The sequence below is a fragment of the Macaca nemestrina genome, chromosome 17, assembly GCF_043159975.1.
Source record: "Macaca nemestrina isolate mMacNem1 chromosome 17, mMacNem.hap1, whole genome shotgun sequence".
Lineage (NCBI taxonomy): Eukaryota > Metazoa > Chordata > Mammalia > Primates > Cercopithecidae > Macaca > Macaca nemestrina.
The window spans coordinates 9,977,468-9,999,507 of NC_092141.1; the positions used below are offsets into that span (position 1 = coordinate 9,977,468).

Below are 22,040 nucleotides of genomic sequence, written 5' to 3' on the forward strand. Positions count from 1 at the left end.
CAGACTGAGTTCCTGAGCACATAGGCATACAATGTGAGTGTGTGTATGTGGGGGTTAGAGGCATTACAGCTCCTGTTTCCTGCTGAGTCGTCACCCTACAGAGCAGGGAAGCTTCTGGAAGTCTGACCTGGGAACGTGGAGAACCCCAGGCTAAGTAGCTTCTGGGCTGGCTCCAGGCCATCCTCACTGTCAAGGAGAGACCCCACACAGATGAGGGGTGGGGCTGCAAGGGCCCCCAGTGCAGAGCACAGGACAGAAGCACCAGCACCTTCCAGAAAAACCTTTATTTCCAAGGGGTGGCCCATTTGGCCTGCTGCAGTTACCCCTCCTCCGGGACATTGAGCTTCTCCTTCACCCCACAGGCCACCACGGCGAAAAAGAACTCCGGGAAGAAGGTGCGGACGTACACGGCAGCCTTGGGAATGGGGTTGGCCATGAACACCTCTTGCTTCTTCCTCCGCACGGTGCGCATCACCTCCTCTGCCACCTCCACGGGGTGCACGCCGTAGGTCAGCTTCCTGAAAAAGACTGAACGGCCCCCGTTGGGGGTGGGGTTGTGGCCTCAGTGGGGAGCCGGCTGGTCAGAGCCCTGCACGTGCACAAAGGCTGGGGGGCGGGAAGCGTGGGCTGTCCCCGGAGTCACAGGTTCCAGGCCCCCTCCGTCACCTGCGGGCCACGGCGCCCAGCGGGAGACACTCCACTCTCTGGGCTTCCTTCTGCCTCTTCGTCTTTAAATAAGGTGGACCTGGTGTCCTGCCCTGATAATTTCGCGGGGCGGTTATGTGTGGGGGAAGGGATGCCAAAGAGGTTAGGATCTAAGAAGGTGCCAGGTGGATTAAGGGGCTGTTTGTGACGGTCGTGAAGCTGTGTGTGTCAGGAACATCCTGGAACCCCTGGTCTGCCCCCTATCTTGGATCATCTTGGTTCCTCAAGGTGGAAGCCTTGGGCAAGGTGTAGCGCCTGTACGCTTAGAGTATCCTAGAGTAGTGGCCATAATAAGGTGCACTGATAGATAGAAGGGCTGGTTGCTATTCCAGAACCTTCAGTCCTCCCAACAACCCTAAGAGGTAGGTATTGCTATTGCTAGTATCCGTCATTTTCTAAAATGAAAATAATAATACTAATAAATAACAATAGCAATACCTACCTCTTAGGGAGGCACGAAGTGATTAAGGGACTTGCTCACGTCCAACCCTCTAATATGTGGCAGAGGCCGGCTTCCAGTGCAGACTTTTTTTTTTTTTGACAGAGCCTCGCGCTGTCGCCCAGGCTGGACTGCAGTGGTGCGATATCGGCTCACTGCAAGCTCCGCCTCCCGGGTTCAAGTGATTCTCCTGCCTCAACCTCCCAAGTAGCTGGGACTACAGGCATGCACCACCATGCCCGGCTAATGTTATGTATTTTTAGTAGAGACGGGGTTTCACCATGCTGGCCAGGATGGTGTCGATTTCCTGACCCCGTGGTCCTCGCCCGCCTCAGCCTCCCAAAGGGCTGGGATTAACAGGCGTGAGCCACTGCGCCGGGCCCAGGTGGCCTGGCTTTAGACTCTCGGTCTCCACTCTGTGCACGGGAAAGGGGGAGCAGGAAAGTTCTTCAATCCCATGACATCTGGGAAACAGGTCCAGAGACAGGCAGTTGCTTGCCGAGGTGGCAGAGGAAGCCGAGTGGCTGAGCTCAGCGGGCGCATGGGCCGTAGGCTGCAGGGAGGATTTTGTCTACCGGGTGCCTCGGGCCTAAAGGTTTGCGGCCCCCGCCCTGCTGTTGGGGGTTGCTGAGCCTCTTCCACTCCCACCCCCAGACTCATGATTCAGGAGTACCCATCTGAAGGTCATTCACCCCCCAGTGACACCGGACTGTTCCCGAGGCTCCCAGGGGCCCCAGCTTCCCTCTGAAGTCTCACATTTCCAAATGGAGGCTTCCCAGTTTCCTTGCTCTGGATACACGTGGTACGACCGGACGAAAGTCGGGCTCACGGTGCTGATGACAACGTCGTATTCCTCCACTTCGGCTCGGAGGCAGTCAAAGAAGCCCAGGGCTGCGTGCTTGGAGGCAGCGTCTGCAGGAGAAACCATCCGGAGGTGGGCGCAGGACACTCCCGGGCCCGGCTTCCCGGTGGGCATGCGCATTGGAAGCAGGGGGGCCCACAGACACATTTCCTGCAAGCTCAGAGCTGAGAGGGTTCTCAAGAATCTGCCCCTCACTTTACAAATGAGCACAGAGAGCCCTCGGGAGTGGTGGACATAGAGCTGGAACTGAATTGAGCTTAGCCACTTGCTGGTGGTGTGACCTGACCTTGGGCAAATCACTTTGCGTCTCTGAGACTCAGTTTTCTTATCTTTAAAATGGGAGTAATATTTCCCTTGCCAAATTACTGTGAAGATCAAATGAGAAAACATAGAGAATGCTGGCACCAACATGAATTCCCCTTCCTTCCTGGGAAGGCTGATGCCTACGAAACTTGTCCAGGGTCTGGGGCCAGCTGGTGGCTGCAGTGAGCCTGAATCACAGATATCCCCTCTCCCTTCCTGTTTCCCTTCTCCTCCGAGAGCCCATCCAAGTCATCCACTCACCAAATTCAGTTCAAATCATAGAAGCCATGGGTTGGGCAAAAAAGGATCATTCCAGGAATTCCAAAAAGAAGGGAGTGGACATTGCTTAGACCTCTGGGAAGTTAGAGCCACATCTGGGGTGTGATGCACCCCAACTTCACATTTTAGGGATGTCAGTCAGAGGCGGAAGGGGCAGAAGGTGGATGTACTGTGGTTCCTGCCACCGTGCCCAGATGCCTTCAACCAGAACCCTTTCCTGGTCTCCCTGACATCATGACCAGCAAGCTTCCAGTTCTCTCCAATGAGGCCTTTTTTTTTTTTTTTGAGACGGAGTCTCACTCTGTCGCCCAGGCTGGAGTGCAGGGGTGCGATCTCGGCTCACTGCAACCTCCGTCTCCCAGGTTCAAGCAATTCTCCTGCCTCAGCCTCCTGAGTAGCTGGGTTTACAGGCACACACCACCATGCCCAGCTAATTTTTGTATTTTTAGTAGAGATGGGATTTCACCATGTTGGCCAGACTGGTCTCGAACTGCTGACCTCAGGTGATCTGCCTGTCTTGGCCTCCCAAAGTGCTGGGATTACAGGCGTGAGCCACCGTGCCCTGCAGAACCATGCGCTTTAAATGGCTGCATAGTGTGGTATGTGAATTACACCCGCCAATGCAAGTGTTAAGAAAAAAAGGTCTACCAGCTTGTTTTTCATTCATCCACCATGCCTTGATTCCTTCAGTATTCAACAGTGAAGCCCCGGCTCTGGTGGGTGAGGAGCTGGGGACCCAGAGGTGGACAGAGTCAGCTCTGGCATCACGGAGTACTCAGTTCATCAGTGGGGCAGATACATGGACAGGTGACTTTCCACGTGGTGTTTTTTGTTTTGTTTTATTTTGTTTTGTTTTGAGAGGGAGTCTTGCTCTATTGCCCAGGCTGGAGTACAGTGGCTCGATCTCAGCTCACTGCAACCTCTGCCTCCCGGGCTCAAGCAATTCTCCTGCCTCAGCCTCCCGAGTAACTGGGATTACAGGTGCCCACCACCACACCTGGCTAATTTTTGTATTTTTAGTAGAGATGGGTTTCACCATGTTGGCCAGGCTGGTCTCAAACTCCTGACCTCAAGTGATCCACCCGCCTCGGCCTCCCAAAGTGCTGGGATTACAGGTGTGAGCCACTGTGCCCGGCCCCATGTGGCATGGTTGATGCAGGAAAAGGGTGGGTGCCTGCAGCGGGAGGGACACATGGCAGGCTGCATCCCCTTTCGAGTCTGTGTGCCAGGTTCTGAGCCTGAGAGCCCCCATCTCCTTGCCTGAGTGGATGGTAAGGGAACTGTGCTGAGGTGCTCAGGGACATTGCGTTCCTTTGGTCAAAAGAAAGAAACCTCTGAGTCAGCAGACCCCAGGTCACTCCCACGCCAGCCCCTTGTGTCTGTCCAAAGCCAGATTCAGAGGAAGAAGAGAATTTGGGGCCAGTCCAGGGTGGCATCGCTTCAGTTATGACATTTACGTGGGAAACTCTGTGCCCCTCAATTCCTCAGTGCAGAGAAGCCAGACCGTGGCTGATGGGGGTGGAGACAGCCTTGAGAGAATTCTGAGTCCCCAATGCTGTGTTTTGCAAATATTCCCAGGAAATGCGTGCATTTGTCCAATACGGGTCAGTGGTCAAAGGGCCCATTGTCATGCCCATGCCTCGCTATGTTATGTTGTCTCTGTGTCCCCATCACCTGGCTTTAGGCATTGAAACACCTTGTTGAATGAATGAAGGCAGGAAGCAAGGAAGGTGAAAAGTCACCCAGCTGCTGAAAATAACAGAAAGTTTAAAAATACAAGGAGCAGTGGGGAGATTCCTAAGTGGGCTGGGGAAGAGAGGAAAATGCGGGATGTGCCAAAGACTGCTGTATGTGGCCCATTCACTCTTCCCTTCTTCCTGGGCCCCCAAGTGCACTGCACTCCCCAGTGTCCCTTGCACTTAGGTGTGACTGAGTTCTCCCAGTACGATGTGAGCAGTGGTGATGCCAGCCTGGGGACAATGGGATGTCCAATGCCAGCCTGGGGTTTTGGACATTGGGCATGGATCCTCCACAGTCTCTTTCCTCTTCTTGCCAGCAGGGACCTAGCTGTGACCACCCAGAAGATGGTGTTGATGGAATGACTTAGCATGACCCTGGGCCCCCAGTGACGCTGTGGCATGGTGCCACCTGCTTGCCTGGTGCCATTCCCATTGAGGTTACTACATGGAGGAGTAATCAAGTTTTCCCACATCACAGGCTCACAGCACAGTAGGCTTAAACTAGCTAAGGCAAATGGAAAAAGGAAGGTAAAACACTACTAGAGGGGGCGTTCTGGGCTGAATTCTGTTGTCAATCCTCCCAAATTTTGTATGCTGAAACCCAATCCCCAGTGCTCAGAATGTGACTGTATTTAGAGATATTTAAAGAGGTAATTAATATAAAATGAGGCCATTAGGCTGGGCCCTACTCCAATCAGACTGGTGCTGTTATAAGAAGAAGAAATTTGGGGCCGGGTGTGGTGGCTCACGCCTGTAATCCCAGCACTTTGAGAGGCCAAGGCAGACGAATCACCTGAGGTCAGGAGTTTGAGACCAGCTTGGCCAATATGGTAAAACCCTGTCTCTACTAAAAACACAAAAATTAGCTGGGCGTGGTGGTGGGTGCCTGTAGTCCCAGCTACTCAGGAGGCTGAGGCAGAAGAATCGCTTGAACCTGGGAGGCAGAGGTTGCAGTGAGCCAAGATCTTGCCATTGGACTCCAGCCTGGGCAACAGAGTGAGATTCTGTCTCCAAAAAAAAAAAAAAAAAAAAAAAAGAAGAAGAAGAAGAAGAGGAAATTTGGACATACAAGGAGGCAACAGACATGCACATGCACAGAGGAAAGACTGTGTGGGGACACAGCAAGAAGGCAGCTATCTGTAAGCCAGGGAGAGGGGTTCCAGAGAAAACCAACCCTGCCGACACTTTCATCATGGACTTCCAGCCTCCAGAATGAAAAAACAAATTTCTGTTGTGTAAGCCCCAGCCTTGGTATTTTGTTATGGCAGCCTGAGCAAATTCATATGGGGACCTACTCGTTTTTTTCCCTCCCTTCTTCCCTTCTACCCTTGTACCCATCAAATATTTACTGAGCCCCTAATTTGCACATGGTAGTGTGGGTCATGAAGAAATGTATATGGCATGTTCCCCGCCTCTTAGAACTAGCTCATCAGATGTGGAAATGGCTCCAGAATTTTTCCAGCTAGATCCCAGGAACATACACCTAGAAGTCCTTCTCCTTGAACTTTTGAAAGGACACTCATTTTTGGAGCTGCCCCCACCCTGAATTCTGCCCCTTTCTGTTTTTCCTGATTCCTTCCTCAGGTCTCCATTGCCCTCCCATTTTGTGATGTGCACCCATCCTTCTCTTTCCCAATGATAATCTTCCCTGACCTTCAAGGGCATCTTTATGGAGGAAGGGGCATTGGAGCTATGACTGTGCATCTTTGTCAGGAGCGTGACCTTCACCTGGCATTGTCAGGTTCACCTAGTGCATGTCCTGCCCACATAGGAGACTGGGAGCTTCGCAGACAGAGGGAGCTTATCTTTAATATCTCAGTATCTCCCATAGCCACTTGCATGCTGTAGGCGCTCAAAAAATAGGAACCATAGGGATGAAAGAAAACACAGCAGATGGTGTCATCCTTGGACCCTTTCCCCTGTGACCATCTGCCTAGTCTTAGACATAACAGCTCCTGCCTTATACCATAAGACATACAACAGAAGATTCATATTTTTATCTTAGCAACTTACAAGCTGTACGGAACGGGATTCCAAACTTCCCTTGGATGTTATTCACTAACACTATTTGGCCTGTTCTCCGGGAGATCATGTTGGGAAGCAGGGCTGGAAAACACAGGACAAAGAGTCATGGTTAAAACTTTGTGACTGAGTTAGGCAGCCGCCGGCAGACCCCTCCCCCGGCTCCGCTCCATCATGGGGCTCCGCTCCCTCCGTGGTAATTAGATTGCAGCAGGGCAGCAGAGATGGAATGAACCCTGCAATCGTTTATCCAGCGTTCCTGAAGTGTGGGCTGGTGAATTGCTGGGTGATTTTAAATGGGTGCTTTCCCACCAATGTGCATTTAGTGACACTGATTTCTTTTTATTAAAGGCATGTTTATATTTATTGTGTTTTCCTCTCGACTTTTGTTTAGATGCAGAGGGAACACGTGCAGATTTGTTCCATGGGCATATTGCACTCAGGTAGTGCGTGTGGTACCCAATAGAATAGAACAGACGCTGATCTCAGTAGTGAGAAAGTCATTCCCATTTCAATTCTCCTACTATGGCCTCCAGAAGGAAGAAGGAAGTCTCACAATGGTTCTAGTACGTCTTTAACACCTCTCTTGCACGTGCTAATCTTTTAACAAAGAGAGGGAAGATTCTGACGTTCTCAGGCTACCTTGGGAGAACTTACTTTGTTTAATTTTCAGGTTGCCCTTTATTTATTGAGAATGAAAGAGGTTTTAAATTTGTGTTGGTTTTATACAGATTTCCTCCTAAAGTGAATTTAGTTTAAAAATGAGAAAATTCAGAGAAAGGTATTAAATTAATAATAGTACAGGCGGAATGGGGATATGGCAAAAAGTGAAAAGACAATACTCAAAGAGTCAACTTTCAGAATGATCTGTGAAACCCAGCACCTCCATGTTAAAGATGGACAAACTGGGCCGGGCGCAGTGGCTCACGCCTGTAATCTCAGCACTTTGGGAGGCCGAGGCGGGTGGATCACGAGGTCAGGAGATGGAGACCATCCTGGCTAACACGGTGAAACCCTGTCTCTATTAAAAGAATACAAAAAATCAGCTGGGCGTGGTGGCGGGTGCCTGTAGTCCCAGCTACTCAGGAGGCTGAGGCAGGAGAATCACTTGAACCCGGGAGGTGGACCCGGGAGGTGGAGGTTGCAGTGAGCTGAGATCATGCCACTGCATTCCAGCCTAGGAAACAGAGCGAGACTCCGTCTCGAAAAAAAAAAAAAAAAAAAATAAGAAAAGAAAAAAAATTAAAAAGATGGATAAACTGAGGTCCAGAGCTAGGGACTAGACCCAGGGTCCTTAGTGAGGGCTAACCAGGAAGAGAAACCAGGTCTGGCCCTTTTCCACTCCACTTTCTTCGTTCATTGCTTTGATGCCAGTGAACAGTCTCTGTTAAAGGTTGATAGATGACACACTTGTGCTGGCCTGTTTGCTGTGCCCACAGGGACTGGACTGGAGGAAACTGTTCTCTCTGGGACACCATTCTAGAAGCTCTGGAAAGTCATCTTTCTGCCCCAAATGCTTCTTTCTCTTCATCTGTCTTAGCACTCGGAATCCGATTGTTAGAGGTGTCCAGCATGGGAGCTGGTTGTAGAGACGGTAATTGCAAGATCATGCTAGATCTTAGACCTTGCCAGGACACCCCACTCCCTAAATGGAGACGTTCTCCACATTACATTCCCCCTGAGCTTCTGCTTTGATAAACTTTTATTTTTTTGGAGAGCAGGGGCTTCAACTTTTCTTTCTTTTAGACGGAGTCTCAGCCCGTCACCCACGCTGGAGTGCAATGGCGTGATCTCGGCTCACTGCAACCTCAGCCTCCTGGGTTCAAATGACCCTCCTGCCTCAGCCTCCTGAGTAGCTGGGATTACAGGTTCCCACCATGATGCCTGGCTAATTTTTGTATTTTTAGTAGAGACGGGGTTTCACCATGTTGGCCAGGCTGGTCTCGAACTTCTGACCTCATGATCTGTCAACTTTTCATTCTACTCTGTGGTCATTTCCAGCCCCATTTCCCAGGCTTCGGACCAGCGTTTGAACTTAGTGGTGAGAAATCTGCACCTGGGTGTCTCCTAGGCCCTTCAGACAGGCTCACATAGGAATCACCGTCTTATTCATTAAAGGGAGACAGCCTCCTGCCTTCCCTGTTTCTGTGGAGGGATTGACAGAATACTGGGTCTCTTGTAATTTGGTAATAAGTCCTTTTTCTTCTTCATTTCTGAGGACAGAATCTTTACATTTGACCAACTGTCATGGTTAGAAGCAGATCAACCGTAAGGTTGATACAGCAGAATGTACACAGTTGTTGAGACAATTGTTGGAGGATGAGACAATTGTTCAGAGACGTCGAATTGGAGGGAAGCCAGGGACATAAGGAAAGAGAAGTAAAAGGGCAAAGCTTGGGTGGGGAGAGGGGTTTCACAGAGAGGGTGGTTGAAATATGCCAATCAGATACTTCCTGGGTTCCTTTTCCTACATAAACATTGAAAATGGGAATGCTGAAAGCTTTCACCCAATAGGTAGGGAATTTTCTAAGGGGACTGGAGAATTCCATACAGAATAGGATGACTGTCTGGCTATTTAACAGAGCCCTCTGTGGAATCTGGTGGCCCAGATACCCATTGGAAAGTCAAACTTACGAGACCTTTTGTCAATGTGATGGGGCCAAAGTAATTGGCATCCATGATCTTTTTGTCGAGCTCCAGAGAAATCTTATGGGCAGGCCCCTTCACCTTCATGCTGGCATTGTTGATGAGGATGTCTACACAGCCATAGCAATCCAGGACTTCTTTTGCCACATCTGGGACGCAGCTGATGTCTGAGAGGTCCAACAGGACCAGCTTTGGAGTGAATGTCTGCTGAACCAATGACAGAGTCAGGGTATGTGGGATCTCCTCCCTCTTGCAGACCTTGGGAGCCCTCGATCTAAAAGCCACCCATTTTGAAATTCAAAGATCATGAAATGACTGAAAAAAAAAAAAAAGACGAAGAAGCAGAAATGATTCTGGGATGGAGGATATTGCCAGAGAATTCATTCTTGGGGACCAGGGCAAAAACAACAAATCTTGACGTGAATATGCAGCAATAAGTCTAAACTCTTGGCCAAGGTTCCAGAACTGATAAACGAATATCGCCTTTCGCAGCAGTCCCTTTGCAGGTTGGCAATGATTCCAGGGGTGACATCATTACTTTTAACAGTTCTGAGCTCCTTTGTGGAAATTGCTTTTCAACCTGGCTTGCAAGTTGCAAAATAAATAAATAAATAAATCCATCACAGGACTTCATAGCCACATTTTAGAAAACTAAAATCATACACTCAACACAATATTTTTGAAACATCTGCTTACTAAGTGCCAGGCATTGTGTTTAGCCAGACACTTGCTGCATTGACTCTATTGATCCAGGGATGTGTAGGAGGGTGGACAGATGGGAAAATTGATGACACTGAGTGGTAAATGCAATCCCAGTGTTTGACAAAGACTAGTCCTGAGATATGCCCTTGAAGAGAGGGTTCTGTGGTCAAAATTGCTTGGGAAACACAGACTGTTCTCCAAGTTCTTCTTGGAGATACACAGTGCACATTGGCATATTAAAGGCTCTGAAAAGTCCTGCAGTGAAGAAACTGGACAAGCTTAGCTTAACTCAGTGTTTCTCACACAACTGACCACAAACCCTCGCTTTTACCCAGTGCCTCATCACATCCCTAGAAACACACTTTGGGGCATTCTGTGTTGTCCTGTTTGATTCATCTCCTCAAATATCAGACTTACCCCTGAATTACTTTGAGCTGTTCCCAACCACCAAATGCAACCTCAAAGGTAAAGATTCGAAAAACAGTATCCTGAAGGGAGCTCTTTGACCAATGCTCCAGAAAAACCTTTGGAAACTGCGGCCTCATTGAAAGAAGTGTTCACTTTCTGGGAGACTTCTTGGGAAGGGATCTCATTTATCTGGTTTCTTTGATGGAGATGTCAGTTAAGGTATTTAAAAAAAAATGGCTGTGTTTGTAATCACAGCCCATACCTGTAACATCCTCTGTCTTCTGGATCCTTCTTGAGTTTGAGTTATATAGGGTCAGGGCAAGGGGCTGTGGCTACAGAACACGATTTTGTCATGGTGGGTAGTCAAAACAAGTCAACCTCTTATGAATGGCAAACATGACCCTATGCCAAGGTCATTGAGTTCATTACCTCACATTCCCCAAAGCAATCACCAAGTTTCCTCCACTTGGTCCAAGAGCTGGTCCTGAATGATCAGTGGAGGCTGGGAGTGCCCAGGAGTTACCCACGCCGACTGCTGGAAGACCTTACCTTGCCGGGGTCAGCCACGCTGATCAAGGCGTCGTATAGGTTCTCCAGCCTCTCCCAGTTCTTTCCACATAGCACCAGCCTTGCCCCACCCGTGTGGAACACCCGAGCACACTCTGTGGGGAAGAAGGAAACGGGGCAGGACACACTGTGTGGGTGGAGCCGCTGACAGTGAACCCCTTCTCTTGGGAACCCATGAATTCAAAAAACTCAGAAGTCTTAGCACCACGAGGTCCTGTAGGGGTCACTTCATTCAACTCCCTCCCCGGGCTGGAATTTTTGTCATTTCCAGCCTCCACTTAGTTGCTTCCGTGAAAGGGAGCTCATGGTGGAGTGAGACCACGCCTCCTTTGTTAGAAAGTTCTGATTGTTGGAAATTCTTCCTTACACTGAACAGAAAGATGAACCCGCCGACCTGGCCCCCCAGGACCGCAGCCCTAGAGATAGCTCAATCTGAAGATAATGGAGACACATCACCATGTTTTTTCAAATCAAACATCACCAGTTTCCTCCACATTTTCTCTGGGGATAATACCAGGATTCTTTGTATTTAAAAGTAAACCTACTTTCTGTCTAATTAATTTTCCTCTGGACTGATTCCCTACTCACCCAATGTAGCACTTTCTCAACTGAGTGTTAGCTGGTAGACAAACAGAATTCTTGTGTAGCAATACTAACGGTACTTAAAAGCAATAGAAGTTCACAGATTTGGAGAGTTTCCTTGCTGTAGGAAGATATGTACATATCTCTCTAGTTCATTTAATACTCACAATAACCTTATGAGATAGTATCTTTAGGTTGGGTTCTCAGGAAGCAGACTCTGAGTCAAGGATTCAGGTGGCCAGGATTTACTGAGGGCCTGCTCTTCAGAGACAGGGGAGTGAGGTCATGGAGTAGGGGCCAGGAGAGGATGTGGTCTCAAGAAAGTCTAGCTTTGGCTTGATCCAAGGAAGACTCTGGAGTCTAAACTCTATTGCACAGCTGGAGGCAAGAAGATCAGCCTTTGCACACCAGTGTCAGTCACTGATGTGGGCTGCCCTCTCTGGGGGTGCGTGCATAAGCTGTGTAACTCCTAGGCAGGGCAGCGTCCACTGGCAGAAGACAAGTCTTTGGGAAAGGAGGTACCTGCACGCCATTTGCAATCTGCACGCCATTTGCAATCTGCATGCCATTTGCAATCTGCACGCCATTTGCAGCCAGCGTTTACAGTGCCTGGGAAATGGATGAGCTGACCGAGTACGGGGATCTGCAAGAGGCACCAACAGCACCGACTCCAGGGAAGAACCTATTATTGTCTCATTTACACCATGAGGTGGTGGACTCAGATTGGCTGGGAACATGGAAGGACAGCCTGGCAGCCTGGTGCCCAGTGGAGGCTGGGTATCCCAAGTGCTGTGGCTCCAAGTGAACTCAGGGCTGCGTGATTTTCTCCAGCAGGGCCCAGAGCCTGCTGCAGGTGGAGAGAAGGGACTGGCTGGACAGGACTGTTGGTCGGGGCTTGGTAAGTGGGCATGATGGGTAGGGAAGTTGTGATATTGGAGAGATGGAGGAATTGAGGTGCTGGACTATGAAGTGTAAATCAGGTGGGAGCAGGAGTGAAGGCAGAAAAGGCCAAGAGAGGACCCAAGCAGAGAGTTGTGGGGATAAGAGGTCTCCATGAGGCCTGAAAACAGGTGTACCGGGAATCCCTGAGAGAGCTGGGAGGACGGTGCTGGGAGAGCTCAGTCTGCTGATGGAGGGAAACCCGAATCCAGAAGTAACTGGGTTAACAATGTCACCTTGAATTGTTAGGGCTGCAGAGAAGGAAAGATTCCTCTCAATGCAGGTGTTTTATTTATACAGCTCATGATGAGTCTCGATGACAAAATCCAATAAAGATGTCAATCTGTCTCCAAGTTAAATTGATCCGGTAAATCAGGATCCCAACAGGTCTTGTGAAATGTCAGAAAAAGTCTACACGTTATATGGCATATTTTGCACACTTTAATTGGAATACTCTATGAAGGAAAGCAAAGAACATTTCGAAAAACAATTGTTAAAATATATTGTAAAACTACAGAAATTAAAGAGTCAGCCGTTCAAGTCTAGATAGAAATATTGATAATAAATAGAGTCAGGTATTGAGGAGAATTTAGTGTATGATAAAGTTAACATGTTGAATCAATGGGAAAAGGACGTATTACATAAAGAGTGGGGGCCGGGCGCGGTGGCTCATGCCTGTAATCCCAGCACTTTGGGAGGCAGAGGTGGGCAGATCACTTGAGGTCAGGAGTTTGAGACCAGCCTGGCCAACATGGCGAAATCTCGTCTCTACTAAAAATTCAAAAATTTAATCCCAGCTACTTGGGTGGCTGAGGCAAGAGAATCTCTTGAACTCAGCAGATGGAGGCTGCAGTGAACTGAGATCACGCCACTGCACTCCAGCCTGGGCAACAGAGAGAGACTCTGTTTAAAAAAAAGGGGGTGGTATTTGAATCCCTATTTGGGAGGGAAAAAAAGCTGGATGCATTACACCAAAATACACTAAATAGTGAAATATAAAAACAGAACCAAAACAGAACTAGAAGAAGGTAGAGATGAATATATACCTTTCATTGGGGAGGGCTCCTGAGCATCCATTGAAGGAAAAAAAATCCTAACAGAAATGATTTATGGATTGTACCCTTTTTAAAAAACCTTCTTGACTGGGCGTGGTGGCTCATGCCTCTAATCCCAGCCCTTTGGGAGGCCGAGGCAGGTGGATCATGAGGTCAAGAGATCGAGACCATCCTGGCTAACATGGTGAGACCCCGTCTCTACTAAAAATACAAAAAATTAGCTGGGCGTGGTGGCGGGTGCCTGTCGTCCCAGCTACTTGGGAGGCTGAGGCAGGAGAGTGGCGTGAACCCGGGAGGTGGAGCTTGCAGTGAGCTGAGATTGCACCACTGCACTCCAGCCAGTAGAGACAAAAAACAAACAAAAACAAACAAAAAAACCCCAGAAAAACAGAAAAACAAAACAAAACAAAACAAAAACCTTCTTACAGAAAAAAAAAAGAAAGAAAAACACCCACAAATAAAGGACAAGACAAATTTAGAAAAAGTGTTTATAATCTATATGTCAGAAAAGGGTTAATTTGATATATGAAAAAACTCTTACAAATCAATTAGAAAAAAGATAAAGATGCTAATAAAGAAATTGGTTAAGGAGATGAGTAAGCAATTCACAAAAAATGTATCAAGATACAGAAGATGAGTGAATATCAGTAATACCTAAATGCAAACTAAAACATGGGACGGTTCCCTGCTGCCAGGAGCCCAGCTTCCTGTCTTATGGGCAAGATCCTGGGCCCAGCCAATGCCCTGAGGGCAGAGGAAAGGAAAGCCAGGACCTCTCCATCGGGGGTGGCCTGCGGAGCCAAGGAAGTCACAGCCATCAATGGCCAGGGTAGGTCATGAGTTGGTTGAGAGCTCATCTGAAGTCAGCCCAAGAGGACCTCTCGGAAGGTCAGTGGAACTCCAGAGGACAGGGTTGGTGGGGAGTAGACTGCCCGGGAACCAGCGGGTGAGGAAGGATTAAGCGAGTGGAGAAAAAACCCACATCTCCCATTTCACAGAAATGAATAATCCTAGGGAGGCCTCTGAAAGGCGCATAAAAGTGCCCACAAGAGAAAGATTCAGACCCAGTTTTAAACAGGGACCAGGCCGATGGACCTTGAAGCCATCTTATAGCGCTGTCAGTCGGGTGAGGGTTTTTCTTGCTTTCCTGTCTTGCCTCCTTCCAGTCCCTGAGGCCCTAGAAGCCTAAGAAACAGCAAGAAGCTTCCCTCCAACTTGCACTAGCTGTGGGGAGGAGCAGAGAGGAGGAAAGAAAGTTCGAATTCAATGAAAATGGCCATGTTATCAGGTGTTAAACTGGGCATCCCAATTCCCGAATCAATGCTCTCTTTCGGGACCCACCATGACCAAAGGATTTTGCATAATCTAGTAGTAATCAGAGGCCGGGTGCGGTGGCTCACACCTGTAATCCCAGTACTTTGGGAGGCCAAGGCGGGTGGATTACCTGAGGTCAGGAGTTTGAGACCAGCCTGGCTAACATGGTGAAACCCCTTTTTACTAAAAATACAAAAAAATATTAGCCAGGCATGGTAGTATGTGCCTGTAATCCCAACTACTCGGGAGGCTGAGGCAGGAGAATCGCTGGAACCCGGGAGGCAGAGGTTGCAGTGAGCCGAGATCGCGCCATTGCACTCCAACCTGGGCAACAAGAGCAATAGCAAAACTCCGTCTCAAAAAAAAAAAAAAAAAGTAATCAGAAAAGGCGGGAACAACCTGATTTTTTTTCCCTCAAGCTGCAGAGGAAGGACGCTTCCCTCTGAATACATTTCAGGTGGACTGTCTCACGACACCCTTGATTTATGCTTGCTCATGACGGGTTACTCACATAAGCATCCCCCTGAAAGGAAAGGAAGGATGCATTCACACAGGGTGTCCCCAAGCATGTGGGGTTCTAGGTGTATCTTGTGTTCTTTTTACTTAAAAAAATTCTTTTAAATACATATGGCTTTTATAACAGAATTCACTAAAAGAAACTTCCGTGGGCAGCAGAGTCTAGCCTTTCCGCATTTCAGCTGTCATTCTGGAGCAGAATGAAGGTTGGATTTTACAAATGAGAGGAGTGAGGTTCAATGGGTTGAAATGAATCACCTGGAGTCTGGCCAGCAGGGAAGCCAGGATGTGACCCCCACAGGAGTCTGACATCCAGGTGGTGAGTAACGCATTTTCCACACTAGGCTCCTCTTGGCCAGTGCCCACTGCTGAGAAAGGGACACCTTGAGGGTGAGGGTGCATTTTCACTCCTCGCTCCCTCCCTCTTGTGATGATGAGCTTTTTTTTTTTTTGAGATGGAGTTTCATTCTTGTTGCCCAGGCTGGAGTGCAGGGGCGCAATCTTGGCTCACTGCAACCTCTGCCTCCCGGGTCCAAGTGATTCTCCCGCCTCAGCCTCCCGAGTAGCTGGGATTGCAGGTGCCTGCCCCTACGTCTGGCTAATTTTTGTATTTTTAGTAGAGACAGGGTTTCCCCATGTTGGCCAGGGTGGTCTCGAACTCCGACCTTAGGTCATCTGCCTGCTTCGGTCTCCCAAAGCGCTGGGATTACAGGCCTGAGCCACCACGCCTGACCCCAGAGCATTATTTGCAGCAGGGCACTGGAGTAGGTGAGGGGCCTGCGAGCAGGAGCCAGATCAAATCTCTGGCGTTGGCCTTGTTAGAACAGACAGCTGGGAGCATTCTTCCCCATCACGCCATTTCCCTTCTCCGCTAACACCTTGCGTTGCCCAGGTGTGCCTGGGAGGCGGGAGCCCAGCGGCATGCTCAGTGCCTCAGTGCTGCTGCAGCCAAGCCTAGAGGCACTGCTCCCAAAGAAGTCATTTCTGCTGAAACCAGGTCTTTGGTATACCCGAGTGTCCTTATTTCTATTCTTTTATCAGCTCAGCATGTATCTAGCACTTTGGTACCCGGCTTTTTCTTTTTGATTCAATAAACATAAATTGAGCCCTTCTTTCTGTATTTCATCAATCTAAGATGCCATCGATGATGAGCTGTTGCCTGATTTCAGAGATAATACATGACTTTTAATTTTAATTTTAATTTTTTTTGGGACAGGGTCTCACTCTGTCGCCCAGACTGGAGTGCTGTGGTGTGATTTCAGCTCATTGCAACCTCCACCTCCCGGGTTCCAACGATCCTCCCACCTCAGCCTCCTGAGTAGCTGAGAATGCAGGCGCATGTCACCACACCCGGCTAAGTTTTACGTTTTCTGTAGATATGGGGGGGGGGTCTTACTATGTTGCCCAGGCTGGTCTCGAACTCCTGAGTTCAAGTGATTCAGCTACCTCAGCCTCCCCAAAGTGCTGGGATTACAGGCATGAGCCACAGCGACATTTTAAAGGGTGGCCTATGGGGATTGTAAGATGCTATGGATTGAAAGACAATCAGTCCGATTTCAGAAATGTTGAAAGGAGAGAAACTGTGCCTTTGAGGTGACAGCACACAGGCAGGGCTGACGTTCAGCTGTACCCTCTGAAGCAGCTCAGGTGCAGGGGTTGGGTATTCTGAAAGTCATTCTTTTTTCAAATTAATTAAAAATAAATTGATTATTAATTAAATTAATTAAATCAATTATTAATTAAATTAGTTAATTAAAATAAATAAATTTATTTTTGAGATGGAGTCTCACTCTGCCACCCAGGCTAGAGTGCAGTGGCATGGTCTCAGCTCACTGCAATCTCCGTCTTTTGAGTTCAAGCAATCCTCCTGCCTCAGCCTTCCAAGTAGCTGGGATTACAGGTGACAGCCACCATGCCCAGCTAATTTTTGTATTTTCAGTAGAGACGCGGTTTCACCATGTTGGCCAGGCTGGTCTCGAACGCCTGACCTCAAGTGATCCACCTGCCTTGGCCTCCCAAAGTGCTGGGATTACAAGTGTGAGCCACTGAGCCTGGCCTTGATCAACACTCTTGTTGCAGACACAGTGGGTACAAGGTGACAGGATTCCTGGCTTGGCCGAATCCTGGAGGTTTGGAGCGAGGACTAGATGCCCTGACCTTTGTCTGTCTGTTTGATTTCCCTAGTAAACAACTTGGCGTGGCACTCCCTGCTGCTCCCGGTGCCACCCATGGGGTTCATGCAGGTTCCATGGCAGCAGGGTGTGCAGTGGCTGTGCAAAGCCTGCATCATCCTCTCCGCGCCCTGGACTTGAGACACGCAGCAGTTGGAGCCTGGAATCACTGTCGTCAGCAGCGTGGGGAACTAGGCGTTTATTTAAGGTCACACACGTCCAGCATCTCAAGTTACTGCTAAGTACTGGAAATGTATTTTTTTCTTCTTTGCATTTCTTTCCAGGGTGGGTCAATGAGATATAGTAAAAAAAAAGAACAGTGACAGTAGACACGACAAGCTAGGCCCTGAGGTTCTGCAAAGGCTGTTTCCCTCATAAGATGCATTTCCTGGGTACGTGGTTTGTGTCATGTGTGACTACAACTGAATGAGGTGTTTTAAAAATGAATGAGATGATTAAAACAAATACACATCTCTCAACGATCAATAAAACTGTGTTTCTACCTAATAAGACACAAAACTAGCAAGGCTACAGAAGAACTGAGCAGCCTCGCCGACCAACAGGATTGAATCCACATGTATAGGACAATGGCAGAACGCACATTCTTTCCAAGCACTCGCGGAACCCATACAGAGATAGATCATAAGACAAACCTCAGCAAATTTCAGAGAATTGAAATCATGCAGAGCATGTTCTCCAACCATGTTGGGATCAAACCGGAAAACAATAAAACAAATTTGCAAGAACACACTTATCCAAACGAGGGCCTTCCCTGATCACCTGTCACTTTTAGAAGTTATTCATTAAATACACATTTTCTGAGTATGTCAACCAAGCATTGAGCTAGGTGCTGAGGCTGCTGGATGAACAAAACACAGGCTCCAGCACCGGGAAGCCTGTATCTAGTGGACTCACAGAGAAACACACAGATACAGCATGAGAAATACACTAATGCGGTATGCACTTGCAAGGGGCCAGTTAAGAAACTGGTCCCACAAGGATCATTCAAGAGGAAGGAGCAATTAAAGGTGTCAGGAAAGGCTCCAGGTAGAGGCTGTATCAGGGAATCACGTATTAGCAGCTTGGTGCAATGCCAGACAAAGATGCACCATTTGGAGAGCAAATTTTCCCCAAAACCTTCTGTTCTGAATGGCTTTAGGTGGGCATCTCTTTTCCAGCTCTCTAGGGCAGCACACTCCCTGTTGTCTTGTGTCTGGTCTGATAGACAGACGTGTGTGCCCTGGCTTGCCCCTGAAGAAGAAGGAGTTTGAGTTTGTGTACCTCGCTCCCCTTTGATGCAGGATATCCTCTCTGGGAATTGTGTATGGGGCCACTTAGAGAGAGAGCTTAGTCTATCTGCCTTATGCTTTGTTTTTTATCTTACAAGATGGACCCGGGTTGATCACCCACTGAAATCTAAGCCATCCTCAAAGCGTGCGGATTGGCTCCCACTGGGATGCCGAAGAGGATGAGTAGCAGGCTCTGAGAAAATTCTCAGGGAGGTTACAAACGTTCCCACGATGGCGGCACCATGTGGATAAGTGCCCAGGCCCCCAGAGGGACTCTCAGGGGGCAATGCTCAGGACATAGTGGACTCAATGGACACTTACTGAGTTACTAATGAATGTTGGACTGTGTGGGATCTGTGCTCTATTAAAAATAATAAAAACTACAGCAAAAGTTGTGCTAACTATATCACAAAGTTGTACTACCATTGTCTGGAAGGACAGAATCAGAATTTTGCAAACTTAAGGACAATTTACGGCCTCTCATGTCATAGATGTCACCAGCAGAAGGGTCCCTCTGAGGCTATATAATTCAGGGGTTGCAAATGCAAATGCCTTCAATGCCAGAAAGTGCAATGATTGAAAGAATCAGGCCAAATGTGATGCAATAGGGATGGGTGGGGCGTGTGGCCCACTAGTGTGGGCATGTTTTACCTATATGTGTTCATGATCATCATTACTAACCCTTGAGTGATATCCGCTGCAGCTCCAGGTACTGCTCTAAGTGCTATACATCTATGAACTCATTTATTCCTCACAGTGGCATCGTTAGGTAGAGCCTCCTGGTACCCTTGCTTTACAGAGGAGAAGTTTAAGGCAGAGAAGTGAAGTAACCAGCTAGTCATTACTGGAGCCGGGAACTGAACCCAGCTCCTGAGTCTGGGCTCACAACCAGTACGCTGCCCCAGCTCAAGGCTTTGCGTTTTCAAAATTTCTGGAAACCTCATGAGGCCAAAACAAATCACATCTGCAGACCCATTTTAGCCCTTAGGCTGTGAGTTTGCAATCCTAGATATTCCACCGCCCTCATTTTTCAGGAATCTGCAGCCTCCAAAAGATGGGAAACTTGCTGGTGAATGACAGAAGCTGGGAGGTAACACAGAATGGATCCCCTCCCACCTAGCAGGCTTGCCCACACGCCACCCTGCCACCCTGCCAGTCCCTGCGGGCAGAACTGGGCACAGGTGGGAGCAAAGCCAGCTTACCCTTGCCCAGTCCTGAGATGGCATCGGTGATCACCACCACTTTGTTCTGCACAGCTGACTTTGACCACAGCCTGGACACCTCTTGATAGATGAAGAGGAGGCCGCTGATTCCCAGCAGCAGCAGGGGCAGCAGCAGCATAGCCATGACTCCCATCTTGTTCTGGGGGACAACGGAGTAAGAGGGGATTGGTTTTGCAAAGAGATGCTGATCAGGGCACCCAGGGCAGGGGGAGGCCCAAGGCTGCAGGGAGCTCAGCTCCGTGCAAGCCTCCGAGCGGAACACCCAGTGGGCGTGCTAATCCCCAAATGTTCAACAAATAGGAAATTTACTCACAGTGTCTCCGAAAGCAAACCGAATCCAGGGGCCCTGCCCTCCCCAAAGGTTAATGACAAACTTAATTAAAATGGGTCCGCATTTTTGGAAGAAAATCCATGTGTTAAGGCCACTTGCTTGGGCCCTAATGGTTATTTATAGCTTTCAGTTGCACTAAAAGGCTGTCAGGGTAAATATAGTGTCTATTCTGATATTCAGGAACACATGCTGGCCGGGTCTGATTTCAGGGCTCCTGCCAAAGCTCTCCTGGCTTGCCTGACTATTAGAGGTTTCCTCTGCGGTTTGGGGCTGAGCACGAGGGATCCAAACCCGGGATTTTCAGCACAAACCTCCTTGCCCTCACTTCCGGTAACCCTCGTAATCAGGTAGTTTGGATGGATATGGCAGAAGACCATCTGGCCTTCACTTTCTAGTTGGAGATGAAAAGCATAGAGAACTGCTAAAGAGAATGAAGCCTTTTGCAGAAAGAACCACTTGGAGGTGTGACAGGGAATATCAGAAAGAGCACACTTTTGGGGGTGTTTCTCACCTCTCTGAGCCTTAGCTTCCTTGTCTGTAAAACGGGCGGGACCACTGGGAGGACACACCATATCGAATAGGGTTAGCCTAGCGTAGATCCCGGGCCATAGGAAGGTAACTATTGTTATCTTTAAGGATATGAAGAATTTATCCCAAATGTGAAATATTTTCATTACATAAGGAAACTCAGTAGGATTAGAACTGGAGAGACAGAAACCCAGTTCAAGTACTGGAACCGTCCCAAACCGGAAGCCTAATCACAATCAGGTCTTAATTTGTGTGGTAAACAGTACTGGGCCAATCAGGAGTAGGACTAACAGCAGTGTGTGTACGCGTGTGTGTGTGTGTGCATGTGTGTGTGTGTGCATGTGTGTGTGTGTGTACGTGTGTGTGTGCATGTGTGTGTGCCCGCGCACGCGTGTGCATGTGTGTGCATGTGTGTGCATGTGTGCATGTGTGTGTGTGCATGTGTGTGCGCGCGTGTGTGTACACGTGTGTGTGCATGTGTGTGCGTGTGTGTGTGTGCGTGTGTGTGTGTGTGTGCAGGGGGGTAAGGAAGACTATTTCTTTCTTGGAAATTAGAAATAACCAGGAAAATTTAAAAAGTCCCAGCATTTTATTGACATTTAATATACATATTAGAAACACACGCGTAAATGTAGAGCTTGGTGAATCTTCATAGACTGAACATATTCACGTGACCAGCACACAGATCAAGAAACAGAACATTGCCGACATGCCCCACCATGTGTCTCTCCAGCCCTGAGGGTAGCTACTTCCTAACTTTTAAAAGCCTATATACAGTTTTGCCTGTATGTGCATTTTCTTTGCTCAAACTCTTGTCTAAAGTTTTTCTTTCTTTTTTTTTTGAGATGGAGTCTTGTTCTGTCACCAGGCTGAGGTGCAGTGGCACGATCTCGGCTCACTGCAACCTCCACTTCCTGGGTTCAAGTGATTCCCCTGCCTCAGCCTCCCGAATACCTGGGACTATAGGTGCCCACCACCACACCTGGCTAATTTTAGTATTTTAGTAGAGATGGGGTTTCGTCATATTGGCCAGGATGATCTTGATCTCCTGACCTTGTGATCTGCCCACCTCGGCCTCCCAAAGTGCTGGGATTACAGGCATAAGCCACTACACCTGGTCTCTTTTCTTTTTAAAAAGAGAGATCTGTGGCAGCTATGACAGTATTTACTTCTGTCATAATTTCCTTATATTAAATAGTTTTCTATATATTGAAATATTTCGTAATTGAAAAGAAAAAACAAAATAGTCAGAGAGAGAACATTAGAAACAGATGGATCCTGGCATTCTTCCTATTTACCTGTCCTCCCAAATGCTCTTGTTTTTAAATTTCTTTCTCTTTCTCTTTCTTTCTTTCTTTCTTTCTTTCTTTCTTTCTTTCTTTCTTTCTTTCTTTCTTTCTTTCTTTCTTTCTTTCTTTCT

At 48.2% G+C, this 22,040-nt stretch overlaps 1 protein-coding gene across 2 annotated transcripts; it reads right to left on the bottom strand.

Moving 5' to 3' along the window:
• Window positions 1–265: 265 nt before the first annotated feature.
• Window positions 266–20,194, bottom strand: LOC105473579 (dehydrogenase/reductase 7C). 2 transcript variants are annotated; one of them, XM_011727409.2, is made up of 7 exons: window positions 20,075–20,194; window positions 19,741–19,900; window positions 10,655–10,767; window positions 8,989–9,199; window positions 6,341–6,433; window positions 1,901–2,056; window positions 266–528 (listed from the first exon to the last, which is right to left on the bottom strand). In XM_011727409.2, exons 2-7 carry the CDS (start codon window positions 19,892–19,894, stop codon window positions 320–322), a joined length of 936 nt encoding a protein of 311 aa, XP_011725711.1. In that variant the 5' UTR covers window positions 19,895–19,900; window positions 20,075–20,194; the 3' UTR covers window positions 266–319. The 2 variants fall into 2 exon arrangements, with proteins under 2 accessions (XP_011725711.1, XP_011725710.1); XM_011727408.2 differs by having other exon boundaries at window positions 8,989–9,202.
• Window positions 20,195–22,040: the final 1,846 nt, after the last annotated feature.